This window comes from Vombatus ursinus, unplaced genomic scaffold (genome assembly GCF_900497805.2).
Source record: "Vombatus ursinus unplaced genomic scaffold, bare-nosed wombat genome assembly UNPS02014786.1, whole genome shotgun sequence".
Taxonomy (NCBI): domain Eukaryota; kingdom Metazoa; phylum Chordata; class Mammalia; order Diprotodontia; family Vombatidae; genus Vombatus; species Vombatus ursinus.
Window position 1 is genome coordinate 4,879,231 of NW_020954564.1, and position 15,193 is coordinate 4,894,423.

General features: G+C 39.8%; 1 protein-coding gene across 2 annotated transcripts in view; it reads right to left on the reverse strand.

Annotated features, from left to right (window-relative positions):
• The window catches only part of LOC114047046 (astrotactin-2), a 1,078,351-nt gene that overhangs the window by 619,769 nt on the left and 443,389 nt on the right, over positions 1 to 15,193 (reverse strand). Inside the window, exons 8-10 of one of the 2 annotated variants that reach the window (XM_027867720.1) lie at positions 14,581 to 14,665; positions 13,669 to 13,743; positions 12,458 to 12,595 (exon numbers count right to left, since the gene is read on the reverse strand). In XM_027867720.1, the coding sequence (XP_027723521.1) occupies positions 12,458 to 12,595; positions 13,669 to 13,743; positions 14,581 to 14,665 (298 nt within the window). The remainder of the gene's footprint in view (positions 1 to 12,457; positions 12,596 to 13,668; positions 13,744 to 14,580; positions 14,666 to 15,193) is intronic. The other variant, XM_027867721.1, reaches the window with a different exon arrangement.

Sequence of the window (15,193 nt, forward strand, 5' to 3'; positions counted from 1 at the left end):
ACATTAACATATATATATATACACATATATACATATATGCACATATAGATATAGATACACACATATATACGTACACATCTATGCCTTTATGTGTTTGTATGCATGTATATCTATACACATGTATATTGTGCTATATATATTGTGCTATATGTATGTATATGTGCATAAATATACACACATGAATGTATACACACATATACATATTATCCATATATACCTATATTATACATTATATACAATATATATGTATAATATATTTTATACATATTGTATACATACAGAATAAGCAGATATGCATATATAAATTCATACATGAGACATGTACATATATGGTGCATATATTTGTAAATATATATTGTGTTATACATATAGTAGTATAGTGTGTGTGTGTGTGTGTGTGTGTGTGTGTAGAGTTGGAGGACCTGGTTGGTTCAAATATTCCTTCTGACACATAGTACCTTAAACAAATCCTTTTCCTCTTGGACCTCAGTTTCATTTTTAAAGTGAGGGTACTAGAGAGGGTGACCTCTAGAATCCCTTCCAGGCGGAGGTCTCTGATCCTATGACTATATATTAAAGGCCAGGCTTAAGTTGGGCCAGCCCAGCAGGTTCCAGGTTTAAAATGAAATAAGCATTGGTTGACAGCAAAGTCCAATTAAAATCCAAGTTTACTCATTAAGAATTAAATGAACACAATTTCAGTATTAAAAGGATGTACAATCCTATTCCCCTTCACTGAAACCACAGCAAACAATCTGCTGGATCAGGAAGGCATTCTCTGGAGGGCAGCTAGACCCTGCTGACACAATTTTCCTCTAGGATAAGAAGTCTCTTATATTTCAAAAAGTAGAACCTAACCCCCATCCCCAATAAGGGAGGTTTTCAGTGGTTAATGTATCAGGTTATTTTTGGCATTATTATTGTTGTTGTTGTTTTGAGAGGCAACATATCATAGACTGAGGCAATAAAGCTGGCCTCAGAGTTAGGGAGACCTGGGTTCAGGTCCTCTGACATGTACTGGCTGTGTGAACCTGGGAAAGTCACTTGACCTCTTAGTGTCTTAGGCAACTCCCTAAGACTGTAAATGTCAGAGCAAGTGATGACTTGCATTGGTAGATGACATTGTCTCATCCAGGAGTTGCCTAACCCAGTGGAATCCCAGGTCCAGTTATAATTCCCTATTATTTTATCACTGACATAGGCAACTCTTGGTGATGAAACTTCCTTAATCAAAGCAGATGGGCATCTGTTCTGCAATTCATAGTCACAGTTGTCTAGGATACTGAGAAATTATGAGACTTCTCCAGGGTAATACTGCCAATATGTGTCCAAGGCAGGACTTGAATTCAGGACTTTATTCCTGTCTATGTCTATTCCTGTCTCTCTATTCACTATGCCATGAGGCTTCTCATATATAACTGATGATGATGATGATGATGATGATGATGATGATGATGAAGAAATATATGTACATGAATAGAATAGGCCATTATAAAAATCACTAACCTAGAGCTAAAAGAGACCAGAGTGGTAATCTGGACCAGTCCCTTATTTTAGAGATGAAGTAACTGAGTCCTGAGGAAATGAAATGACTTATCCAAGGTTACACAGGTAGTTAAGCAAGAGGTAGGATTTGAACCTAAGTCCATTGACCTTGTTTGCTTCAGTTTTCTATCTGCAAAATGAACTGGAGAAGGAGATGGCAAACCACTTTGCCAAGAAGACCCACCAAAAATGGGTCACGAAGAGTCAGATATGACTGAAACGACTGAACAACAACAACAATAATTGCCAGTGCTCTTCTCACCACAGCACGAAGGTGACAAGGCAATATATTATAAACTGCCAAATCAGTGGTAGAGAAAAAATGAATTCAAAGGAGATCCTCATAGGTCAGAGTGGTCTGGGAGACTCTGTGGAGGAGCAGGGACTTACATCAGAAGCCAAGGCTTCTCTAAAGACAATATCCCTCCTTAGAGGGTCTGTGCTCTTTGGTCAGTCCCAGTTTGCGCTTTGCTACTGTTTCCATCTTCCTGTCATTTCAAGAACCACAATTCCCTAACATGCCTTTTGAGAAGGAATACCCAGGTAACTGCTTGCCAGAATGACATAGTCAGGAGACTTGGGTTCAGATTTTGGCTATGTCACTTGCAAGTCATGGGACTTGTAGTAAGTCATGTAACTCCCTTTAGTTTTTCATCCTTAAAATGAGGATAACTTTTTTATCCAATACACTCAATGCAGGGAGAACTCTAATAAATGGGAGGATTGGCAAGGCAACCACATCTCATAAAGGACTGAGTTTATCTTGTTTTCCAGATCCTCCTTTTTCACCAATTCAGCTTTTACCTTGGAGGTACAGGTAGCAATGAAGAATTCAACTAAGTAATCTGGGATTTAAAGGATCAAAGGCCTGTGATTTAGAAGGAAACTTAAAGATTCCCTAGTCAGAGAATTTCACATTCTCAGATTTGGAGGGAAATTCAGAAGCTCCTCTCCTTCTCCTCCTTTTCTCCTCTCCCCTCACCTCTCCCTCTCCCTCTTCCTCTACCCACTTGCTTACAGAATGACAATCAGGAGACTTGGGTTCAAATTCTGTCTATGTTACTTGCAGGCCATGGGACCTTTAGTAAGTCATGTAACCTCCTTGCTTACCTCTCCATCCCCACCCCTACCCATTCTAATTTGTACTATATATCCCTCTTAGGATTCAGAGCTGGAAGGTATCTTATAAATATATTCTACTGCCTCTCATTTTGCAGATAAGGAACTTGAAATCCAAGGACAGAAGTGATTTATTCAAGTCCACACAGCTAGTAAGTTGCAGGGCTTGTATTCAAACTCAGTTTTCTTAATACCAAATCCATTGTTCTTTGAACTACACTAAGCTATCTTCTCATTCACTTATCTAGCTGTCCTGTCCTAACCTTTGTAAGGGCAGATACCTATATCTGCTCCTGTGCCAATCATGATGTGTTGCAACCACTCAGGACCTAATGAATGTTTGCGGAATAATTGACTGATTCATAGTTTCAATGCTGCTCCCGACTTAGAAATGAGAGTTTTCCCAAGGTCACTCATGTAATAAGCAGCAGTACTTCTGACTCCAAATCAGTGTTCTGTGCTTGACACGTAGTAAGTAACCACTTCAACAACTCCGGTTGATGGACTTTTCTTTCAATTGATCCAGAAACATGAAGCCAATCTGTTGGCTCAGCCCCTGGTCCCATTGTGTACATCTCACACATCCCTTCCTTCTTACCCTATCCAGCTGAGGCCCAAAAACATCTCCCAAGAAGGTGTCAGGGTCATAAACTATGACCTAAGGGGAATTCGAAGACAAAATGAAGGATTCCTGACAGGATGATAACAGAAGATTCTGGAAGCTTTATAGGCACTCTTGAGACTTTCTCTTTCTAGCATCATTTAGAAATAGAGGAAATTTCCAAGCTTTTTAAACATCACTGTCCTTCATGCTCTCTATAGTCAAACCAAAATAGACTTCTTGCTTCTACACATGTACAACATGGCATCTTCTCTCTCTATGCCTTTGAACTGTTTGTCCCTCATGCCTGAAATGAATTCCTTCCTGACCTCTCAGTCCTGAGCATTAATTAATGAATCCTGAGCTCAGCTCAAATACCACCTCCTAAATGATTCCTTATTCCCTGTCTCCAACAATAATACCTTACCTTTCAAAAAATGTTTTTGGTTGTTATTCAGTCATTTTTTTTGAGTCATGTCCAACTCTCTGTAACCCCATTTGATATTTTCTTGGCAAAGATACTAGAGTGGTTTCTCATTTCCTTCTCCAGTTCACTTGACAGATGAGGAAACTGAGGCAAACAGGGTTAAGTGACTTGTCAAGAGTCACACAGTTAGTGTCTGAGGTTGGATTTGAACTCAGGAAGATGAGTCTTCCTGACTCCAAGCCCAGCATTCTACCCATTGTACCACATGCTGTCCTACATCTCAAATTACCTTTTATTTACTTTGTATATATTCTGTCAATACTTACTTGTGCATACATTGTATCCCTGAATAAAATGTAAGCTTCTTGAGGTAAAGGACTGTTTCATTCTTCGTCTTTGCATTACAAGGCCTAGACCAGTACTTGGAGCACAGGAAGCACTTAATAAAAGCTTGTTTATTGATTGACAAATTTACCTCTCCAGGTCCCTTCCGGTTTATGCTTCCATGATTCCTTCAATATGTTGTTATTGCAGTGGGACTCATTTCAAACACTGGTGAGGCTTTAGCTGAGACTAAGTTCTTCAATTTTTAATCCCTTACAAGGAGTCATTATACCCCAAAATGGTTTCAGAGAAGCTCTGTGATGGAGACACTATTCTGTTTATCTTGACTCAAGTCCAGCATTTTGGGAATCCTTCTGGGGCCAAAAAGAGCTCATGCAAGATACATCCGAGATAACACTGAGCAGCTGTTGACTGCCCGAGACTTCTAGATAAGAAGCTGCTGTCCTGAAGCCTGAACCCATGAAGCAATCACACTGACCCTGCCTTGTCTTCAGGTACCCCATTAATGCCTCCAGAGGGCATGTGACCCGCTCCTTCATTCCTGTCCAGTTCAGTCAGAGCTCCTGTTCTGGAGCCAACCACCAGACTTGGCCTTCAAGCCACTTCCTTTGTATTGTGTGTGAGCATTTTTAATCTAAAGAGCAATAGCTCTGTTTCAACATCAGAAGCCCCATTTGAAAAGTGTTTAACTTCTAATGCAGATCTAAGAGGCCATTTCTCAGTTTCACTGTATCTGTGAAGCTTTCTATAATTCAACATCAAATATTTATTATTACGTTTATTAAAGTTTTAATAATTTAGCATCTCCTGCATGTAAGCTGGAAGCTCAGCTAACTGGTTCTCTTTATCATACCTGGGTCACTTCAATATTTATATTCCTAAGTCTTGGTTTCACTTTCATTTAGTGAAGAGATCTCTCTCTTCCTCTAGTCAGACTGAGTATAATCGGCTGCCTTTCCCATGACAAAGACTAACAGGGACCTTGCTCTGGGCTAGATTTGAAGAGACTTACTGAGACTGGGAAGAAAAAACTCATTCTTAAAGACTCAATTTTAAAATTATGATGACAAAAATTAAAATGGGGGAAATTTATATGTCTCTATGCTCACTGGGCTGAATGACAGACAGCTAGGCTACAAAGAGATATGGAACTCAAGGCAATGCCCATTTGTGGGGGATTTCAGAGGCCTTGGTGGTAACCATTATACCTGGGAAATCATTCTTTTAAGAGACCTGGGAGGATTCTGTTGGCAGATGTGGTGAATTTTAACAACTTATTCATAGACAGATGTGGGTTCATCCTCTATAGAGGATTTATGGAAAGACATGGGCAAGAATCAAATAGGATAGCAAAGTGCAAGGGGGTTGTTGTGTACCGACGGTCATTAAGGGAGGGCCCTCATCAATGAGAGCATAGATTCAAGTATCTAATTATTCAGTCAGCAGGCAGTGGATTACGACAAACTTTTCCACAATTTTTCAGCATTTAAATTATTTCATGCAGCCTACTAAACACTTATTTTTCACCTGATCATTGATTTCTCTCTTCAGATCTTCCAAAGCCCCAAATGAAATACTCCCTCTACCATGAAACATTTCTTATTCCTTTGCCAATATTTTTTCCCCTCAGACTTCCTAAAACTTGTTTTTGTATCTCTCATGATTATTTAGTCTATTTAGACATATTTATTTGTGTACCTGACAGATTCTAGACTTTACTAGACAGTAAGCTCTTTGAAGGCAGTTAACATGTCTCATTCATCCTTGTATCTCCCCGTGTCCTTTCCACATGAGGTTTTGCAATTAATAAGAGCTTAAGGCACATTTACTGAATAAATGAATAAATGTATTTGCCCACTTCCTGTCAGTGATACTGTATAATTTCTCAACAGAGGAAGGCAATGGCACATGCACAGGTCACCTAAGGATGGTTATTATAATTCCAGCAACTGATGTTTATATATTATCTCATCTGGGCTTCACCACAATGCAAAGAAGTGAGCACTGTTTTTCCCCCATTTTACAGATGAGGAAACTAAGGCTCAGAGAAATTAAATGACTCACTCATAGTCATATAATTAGGAAATATTTGAGGCAGGCTTTGAACTTCCTTGCTCCAAATCCAACAGTTTATTAATATGGCATGTTGCCTTACTCAAGAGACAGTTCCAGAAATACACTGCTTCTAAAAGAATAGTTCTCCTCTCTCCCCATCAACATCAAATTTAAGTATTTGACAGCCTTATGTGTGACCAAAATACCACACCTGGGGTCAATACCAGAAATGTCACTGGGGACTTCCTGATTCCCTTCTCTAAGAGAAAATGGCCTAAAGTAGAGATTTAAAGAATACCTGGAGAGAAGTGAGAGAAAAGAGCCTAGAATGTTTCTCCTTAGACAGAAGGAAGAAGCTGCCAAACTAACAGTGCTACCCTTATTCCCCTTCCCCTTCATGCAAGGCAATGCTCTAATATTTTCTAATGGTTATTGGCTATCTGAGATAGTTAAGGCAAATGCAGAGGGTGAGAGGGGAGTTTTCCTTTATTCTGAGAATTATAATAATTGTCACCTTATTTCAACAGGCAGCCCCAATACTCAGCTATTTGATAAGAAGGTGGAGTTTATTTTGAGGAGCACCCTCTCCAAAACTACCCACTGTCACTTTCAGATGATCAAAATGTTTGTGTTCCTATGGGAAGGACATTGTCACATTTAGTGTCTTTCCTCTTCTGTAACATTTAAACTCTTTTGCCTGGAATTCAAGGCCATTCACAATCTATTGTCACCTGTCCTACCCAGTTCTATGATATATGATAATTGGTTGAAGGAACTGGGAATGGTTAGAATGGACAAAAGAAGGTTGGGATGGAGTCACTGGTGGGGAAAGATAACTATTTTCAAGTGTTGAGGGGATATCATGAGAAGGAAGGATTACACTAGGTCCATTTGATCCCAGAGGCAAGGACCAGGAACAATGGATGGGAGTTGCAAAGAAAAGAAATTTATGTTTGATATCAGAGATAATTTCATAATAATTAGAGCTGTCCAACAGTAGAATGAACAGCTTTGAAATATGGTGGGTTCCCGATTCTGAGGGTTCTTTAAGCAGAGCTGGATAGCTACTTATTGCATATGTTACAGTAGAGTTTCCTTTCATGTATGGTTTGAACAATATGATTGCTGAGGTTCCTGCCAGCTCTCAGATTCTGTCATAGGTTACTTTCCTCCATGTACTTTATATTCAACTCACACTGGGCTAGTCGCTGTTTCTTGAACACATCCTTTGGGTTCCCACCTTCATGTCCCTTATTACTGTTTCTTAAACTGGGGATATCCTTCCTTTTCAAAATTACTTGCTAAATTCCTACCAATCATTTAGAATCCAACAAATAGGCCACATCCTCTATAAAGCTTCCTCTGACCATGCCATTCCCATGCTAAAAACACCATCACTTAACTTCCTATTGCTTCTAGAGTAATATATCCTGGAATTGAAAGTGATTCTCAATTTACCTTCAGGTACCTTTTCAGTTTTATTTATCATCATTCCCCTTCACAAAATGGGACCATATATTTTTTCCTCTCATTAAACATTTCACCTACTATCTCCATATATTTTAATAAGCCTTCTCCCATTCCCAGAATGTACTCCTTCGTCTACTCCACCTTTCGGAAGTTTTATCTTCTTTCAAGTTTTAGCTCAGGTATCATCAGCTGCTAAAGCTTTCCTTAAACCATTCATTTGTCAGTGCTCTCTCTCCTTTTTCAAATTACTTTGCTTTTACTGCTTATTTTTGTATATTTTTACTACCCCCAGCGGAATGCATGTTATTTGAAGTCAGAAGTTACCTTTGCATGCCTAGTATCTAGCTTGGCAGGGGCTTAATAAATGTTTTGTTTTGAAGTGATCACTCGTTGTCATTTTGTTTTACACCTTTCTAATGCTTTTGTCATATTGTTGTTGTTGTTCAGTTGTGTCCAACTATCCGTGACCCCATTTGGGGTTTTCTCAGCAAAGATACTGGAGTGGTTTGCCATTTCCTTCTTTAGCTCATTTGATAAATAAGGAAACTGAGGGAAAGAGGGTTAAGTGACCTGCCCAGGGTCACACAGTTAGTAAGTGTCAGAGGCCAAATTTGAACTCAGGTGTTCCTCACTCCAGGTCCAGCACTCTATCCACTCACTATATCATCTAGCTACCCTTTATGCCATATAATACTGGGTCTATAATAATAGGTCTATTGTTATTCCTCTCTTCAAATGTAAGTTCCAAGAGGACAGCCCACTCTATTTTCTATTTGATTCTAGTATGGAATATCTCTCTGAAATATCCACTAAAGAAATATGTACTAATGTACTAACTGTAACTATGGACATTGAGCTGCATACCTCTGTTACAATCATGAAGCACATATTAAGTACTTGCTGTGTATGAGGTAATGTGCTATGTGCTGGGAATACAAAGAAAGGCAAAAAGACAGCCTCGGCTCTTAAGGAGCTCACAGTTTAATGGATAATAAGAGCTAGAATTTATGTAGCTCTTTAAGTTTGTAAAATATTATACAAATATCTCACTTTATCCTCAGAACAACCCTAGGAAGTTTGTTCAGTCATTTGTCAGTCGTGTCCAACGCTTCAGGACCCCACTAGGAGTTCTCTTGGCAAAGATCTAGAGTGGTTTGTCATTTCCTTCTCCAACTCGTTTTACAGATGAGGAAACTGAGGCAAACAGGGGTTAAGTGACTTGCCCAGGGTCACACATTTAGGAAGTGTCTGAATCCAGATTTGAAATCAGAAAGATGAATCTTCCTGACTCCAGGCCCAGCATTCTATCCACTACATCACCTAGCTGTCCTATTATCATTCTTAAATGAGGAAAGTGAGATAGACTGGTTAAGTGACTTACTCCAGCGTTACATAGCTATTAAATATCTGAGGTCAGATACAAACTCCCATCTTCCAGGACTCAAGACCCAGTGCTCTATACATTTTGCCTCCTAGATGCCAATAATAATAATAACCAATGCTAAGGTTTTCAGAACACTTTACATATGTTATCTCACATTTAAGTCTGGGCATAGTTTGTATTTTTAAATCTAATATTCTTCTAGTGATGATGCAGTTCTCTGAAGCTTGAAGTACTATAAACTCTGAAAAATTAAATTAAAGTTAAAAAAAATTAGTGGAGAGGTGCATGGTGAGTATAAGTAGGCTAAAACATATTACCAATGAAGAATTCAATATGAGAAGGGTTGTATGAGATGTCAGCAGATAGATTCACGTCCATAAAAGGAGGAAGGCCAATCCTAGAGTGAGGGCATAGCCAATATACATGTAGCCTATGAGATTCACTGATACATACCCAAGGTCAAAAGAAGTAGGTGAAGGCCTACTACCACTTCTTGGATAGCCCCCTCCCCATAGATAGTCTGTGAGAGGACATGGATTGAAGCCACACAAGATGAGAAGTTTGGGATGGATTGTTATCTACACTGTTGCACCTATATCAATGAACTCACATATCTCTTAAAGTATCAAAGGACAAGGGGAGAAGGATCAACTCAGGGGAGGCTTGGTTTGCATTGGAAGTTACAGGGCCAAGGTCAGGGATGGATGGTCAGAAGCTGACTCTTCCCTCAGCCCATCACTCCTGACATCTTACCTGAGAACTACACTGGCCACAGACCAGGGGACTAAGAGAGAAAAGAGCTTGTTCAGCACCTTCCTCTTTCCAAATCCCATTAGAAAGCTTGCCCTGCTTTCTTCTCTTTGTCCTGCAATACTCTGCTCAGCTTCTCTCCTAATCTTTGCTTTTTGTGTGTGATTCCCTGACAGTATTATTGGCTATCTATAATTATTATCTCTTATTTATTAATTCTCTAACTTATCATCTGACTGTAACTTATTAATTCTTCAAAATGCTCAGTGATACGCTTGTCTGAGCAATGCTGTGTCAAACGAGGTTTATTAGCAGAGCCAGGAAAGGGGCAATCCACAGGGCGGTTTCTTGGTTTGCATTTGGTGGAGATTGTACATTTTTATCCACATTTGCAGCTGGTACAAGGACAATTGATTGGGTTGAGGCAGGATGGTGGGAATTGTAAGGCTGCCTGTCCTTGGGCAATGCTAAAAAGACAACTATGTTTTCTTCAGGTAATGATAGCTCCTAGAATAGCCTGTTATCACCATGGTATTTGGAAGCTGGCAGTAACACCACCAGGAAGCCTGGGGGATCTTGCCCAACTAAACCCCTGATTCCTTTCCTCAGTAGATTTCTTCCTCTTCTGTCCTGGGATTCACCTGCAGAAGCTGTTCCCATCCTCTCAGACTCTACATGGATGTAGGATATTAATAGCCCTACAAGGAAGGTAAGGGGTGTTAAGAGGTCCCATGAACTTGTCTTTTTTGAGTTGCCATATTTTCCAGAAACACTGACTAAAAGAGAACTATAGCAAAAAGTGTACTGGCCTAACGTTTGAATGCCATTTCTGCCACTGATTAGACATGTGACCTTGGAAAAGTCTCTTCATTTTGAGAACACATTCTGGGGAGGCAGGGTTCCCAGACCAGATAAGATCATCTGTTGTCAATCTGTTAATCAGAAAATGTTACCTCTGACTAGGTAACATTAAGCCCAAAAAGTGATGTTCCCTGGTTTTTCTGCTGCTTCCCAAACTGCATGACATTATGTGATCCAGTGGTCTCTGAAGTGGGGGCTCTGGTGCCTCTGTGTGTGGGGGTCATTGGGGAGGGCTGTGCAAGAGAGTCAATTGTGAAGTTTATCTCCAATATAGCCACACTTACCCTATCTCCCAACATTCTTCTACTCTTTCCTCTTGCTCTGCTGTGCAACTCTCAAACCACTCCCCTCCTGAGCCAGACCTCAGTGCCTCAGATCAGTTTTAACCTAAACTTTCTACTTACAGGAGCTGTGTTGGCACCATTGGGGAAATTCCATACCAACTCCCTGCCTCCAAGTAAATAGCGTGCTGATACATATTTAATAACAGGTTCTCAGGAGGAGAAATGTAAGCATGGCACACTTTTATTAACATTTTCTCCAACAGTTTCTAAAGCACAGACAAACAACAAAACAATAAACATAACCTTAATTTATAAGACTTACTGATTTCCAAGGTGTAACTGCTCAGGTCAAAAATTTAACAATCAGCTCTCTTGAGCTCAAGCTGGCTCTAGCACATCCTTACATCTCAGCTCACCTAATGGCTGTGGCAGGTGCCCCTCACAAAGTGGGCTCTGCTCTCTGGGATCAATGACTGTTGAGGAAAAGCTCCACATATATTCACCCTTTGCATTTTATGTCCAATAAAGTAAAGTGACTGACTTAGCAGATATAAAAATGTCAGTACATTATCTTTTCCTCAAAACCCTTCCGTTGTCTACTCTTCCCTAATAGTGTTGGTAGCACCTTTATCCTTCCAATCACCCAGGTTTCAAAAGCTACTGTCATCTTTGAGTTCTCATTTCCTCTTCAGGCAGCTAGGTAGTGCAGTGGACAGAATGCCTGGCCGAGAGTCAGAACAACTTATTTTCCTGAGTTTAAATCTTGCCTCAGACAATTACTAGCTGTACAATCCTGGGTAAGTCACTTAACCCTGTTTGCTTCAGTTTCCTCATCTGTAAAATGAGCTAGAGAAGGAAATGACAAACGACTCCAGTATTTTTGCCAAAAAAGGGGTCACAAAAAGCTGGACATGACTGAAAAATGACTGAACACCCCCCTTTTCCTCCATAACCATTTCCATATCCAAAATCCTCTATAGCATTCTGTCGCTTATACCACTACTTCTCTCAAATCTATCTCCTCCCTATTCACATGGTCATCACCAATTCAGGCTCATCATCTCTTGCACGGATTATTGAAACAGCCTCCTGTTTGGTCTCCATTCCTCTCTTTGGTGCATTCAGATTTGCAAACATTGACTTTTCCATGTACCCAACAGCAGCTAATGGAGAAGTTAACATAGTTTGCAAAGTCTGTAGATTTTCATTTTTAGTTCCATCATTCTGTTCCATCCTCCACACAGCTGTCAGAGACCCTCCTCAGATGTTGTTCTGACCTTGTTACCCACCTCTTCAATGAACTTTAGGTATCTCCCTGTTAATTCTAGAATCAAATATTATTTTATCACCCTTATTAATTTCTATTTTTATGTTTTATATTACAGAATTATCAATACAGTAGCATATTATATATTTTATATAAATATACACATATTGGGAATTTGTGTGCTTTAAAAAAATACTGAAAGAGCTGTGTCATAAAAAACATTTTGGCAACCAGTGATATAGTGAACGTAGACACAGGGACGGCTGGCAATGTGATTTGTGACTGGTGTCACGGAATGCAACAGTCCCTTGGCAGCCCAGGCAAACCTCAGGCTAGAGAGTTTTCCTACCTGACATCAGCAGGGTCTTCAGTCACAAGCACATCAGTCTTACAGCTGGCCAGTGGATTGATAGACAGATCCACAGGAGGCACCACAAAGCTCTTGCTGACTGGGAGCCAGAGTCCCTGCCCCAAGCTGTAGGTAGACCTATAAGAGAAACAGTCAGCACCTGAGTTCACATCCGGCCTCAGACACTTGCTAGATGTGTGGCTCTGGGAAAGTCACTTAACTCTGATTGCTTCAGAAAAAAGAGGGGGTTCTTAACCTGGGGTCCATAGACTCCTAAGTGGAGAGATTTCAAGGTATCCATGAACTTGGATGGAAAAATTAATACATCTTTGTTTTCACTGATCTTTGGTTTCCTTTATAATCTTACATCCATTTTATTTTATTTATTTTATTTCATGCATTTACAAACATCATTCTGAGAAGAGGCTCACAGGGTTCACCAGACTACCCAAGTGGTCCAGCCTCCCCCACAAAAAATGTTAACAACCTGTGGGCTAGATGATCTGCTAGTTCCAACATTTTGTGATCTCATTTATCATTCTCACCTGGAAGGTCCCTCCTTCTCCTTTCCCAATCAAGGATCCTAACTATCTTTGAAGGCCTTGCTCAAGTACTCCCCCCTCACCACCCTCAGCCCATAGGGGGTGCTCTCTTCCCTGATAGGCTCCAAAACTTGCTGAACATACCACTCATTGGGCAATTATTATGTAATGGCAAATAGTGAGAATTCACTATTTATATGTTGAGTGTTTAGGTATGAGTCCTCTCTCCAACAAAAGCACAAACCTCACAAGGGTGGGGATCATGCTTTACATTTCTTTGTTTCTCTGACATCATCAGGCACAAGGGTTAGCACACAGAATACACTCAGTAAATGTTCATTCACTTCCCTCATCTCTTAGCTGAGGATTTCATACCTTTCTTCTATAACTTATAAAGTTATTGAAAGAATTAAATGAGAAAGAGCAAATCGCTTTGAGAATTATGAGTATGAAGCCATAGTAGCAATAGCACCAGCAGTAGGAGTCATGACCAGTTCAAGTCTGAGTTGTGTAAGGAAAAGATGATTTGGAGGTACAGAATTTGAATTCAAATACTAATCCTGCTACTCTGTGACTATGAGGGGAAAACAAAAACAAAATACTTCCCTCCCCCATATCCCAGGGACACCACCCTTTCCCACCCCACCCCTAGTATATCTACCCACTGACCTGAGGATCTTTTCAGGTGCCTGCTCCCCTGTCACAAGGTCATATCCCCTTTCCAGGGTTGTGTAAGGCCAAGGTCTGTAAGGAAAGGAATGTGGGGAGAGGAACAGAACAGCAAAGGGATACTTAGTAAGATTAAAGTGTTGTCTCTGGGTAGACTTTATTCAAGGAAAAAAAAAACACAGAAACAGGAACAGATTTACCCATTTCCACTTTCCCCAAACAAATAAGTATAGATATGGTGGGGGGGGGGATTTGATTAAAAAATAATTCTTTACAAATAAATGAATCAATCATAAAATTCCTTTAAATCATAAGTTTTCCTTGTGTATTTAGGTACAGTTTTGGGTTTTTTTGCCTCTATCATCTTGATTATTAACTATTAGATGGTTGGGGTTTACAAGTAAAAAGTTAAGAGCCACCTGTTTATGAGAATTCATTATCAGTTAGAACATCAAACCACTAGATGGGGGAGGGAGGTCAGAAAACATGGGTTCCAGTGCTAGATATGACACTATTTAGCTTTGTGACTTTGGATAAGTCACTTTCCTTTCTCTAGGCCTCAATTTTCCTCACCATAAAATGAGAGGGTTGGCTCAAAGTTCCTTTCCAGCTTAAACACTGAACATTCTAAAGTCCTGTTCTAAGCCTAATGTTGTAACATTCTATGTTCTAAACTCCCTTCCAGTGCTATCATTTTATATCTATCTCTATCATTAGATTAATTAAATGGGAAAGGGGTTTTTATTTATATTTAACTTCTGCAGACTCCCTCTGTTCCAGAAGTGCACTAGCTTTGGTCTTGTATAGGAAAGATAAGTAAGAGAAAAAAAATACGATAAGAGAGAAAGATTAAGTAAGAAAAGATAAGTAAGAGTTGTTGCTGGGCCAAGCCCTGACTTCCTCGGTACTCACCCTTCACTCTGCCCCCAGTCACTCCGCACACACAGGTGTCTGTGCACAGGGTCTGGAGCATAGCCTTCATGACAGCTGCACTCCCCTTCAAGAGGAAGAAGAACAGGGAGGTCATGAACATAAAGCCTGGCAGGTTATAACAGCAGCATTAATAATAGCAATTCCATTCAATTAACAACAATTAAGCACTGACCAAGTTTTGGGAATACAAAGATTAAAAATAATAACAACACACAATGGCTATCCTAAAGGACTTTCTATTCTACCAGGATAATTGTAACCATTTAAAATGTACTTTAGGGTTTTCAAAGTGCTTCCCTCAAAAATCCCCTGGGAGGAAGTTAATACAGGAATTATTAACTCCATTTTACAGATGAGGTTTGAAGAGGTCAAATGATTTACTAAGATCACATAGCTAGCAAATGGGAGGGCCAGGACTTCAATTCAAGCTAACTGGCTTCAAATGTCTAGGACCTTGGTACCTGAGGGACAGTTTCACATGTCCATGCAGTCAACTGACTTGAGGAAGTTCCTATCTATCTATCTATCTATCTATCTATCTATCTATCTATCTATCTATCTATCTATCTATCTATCTATCTATCTATCTATC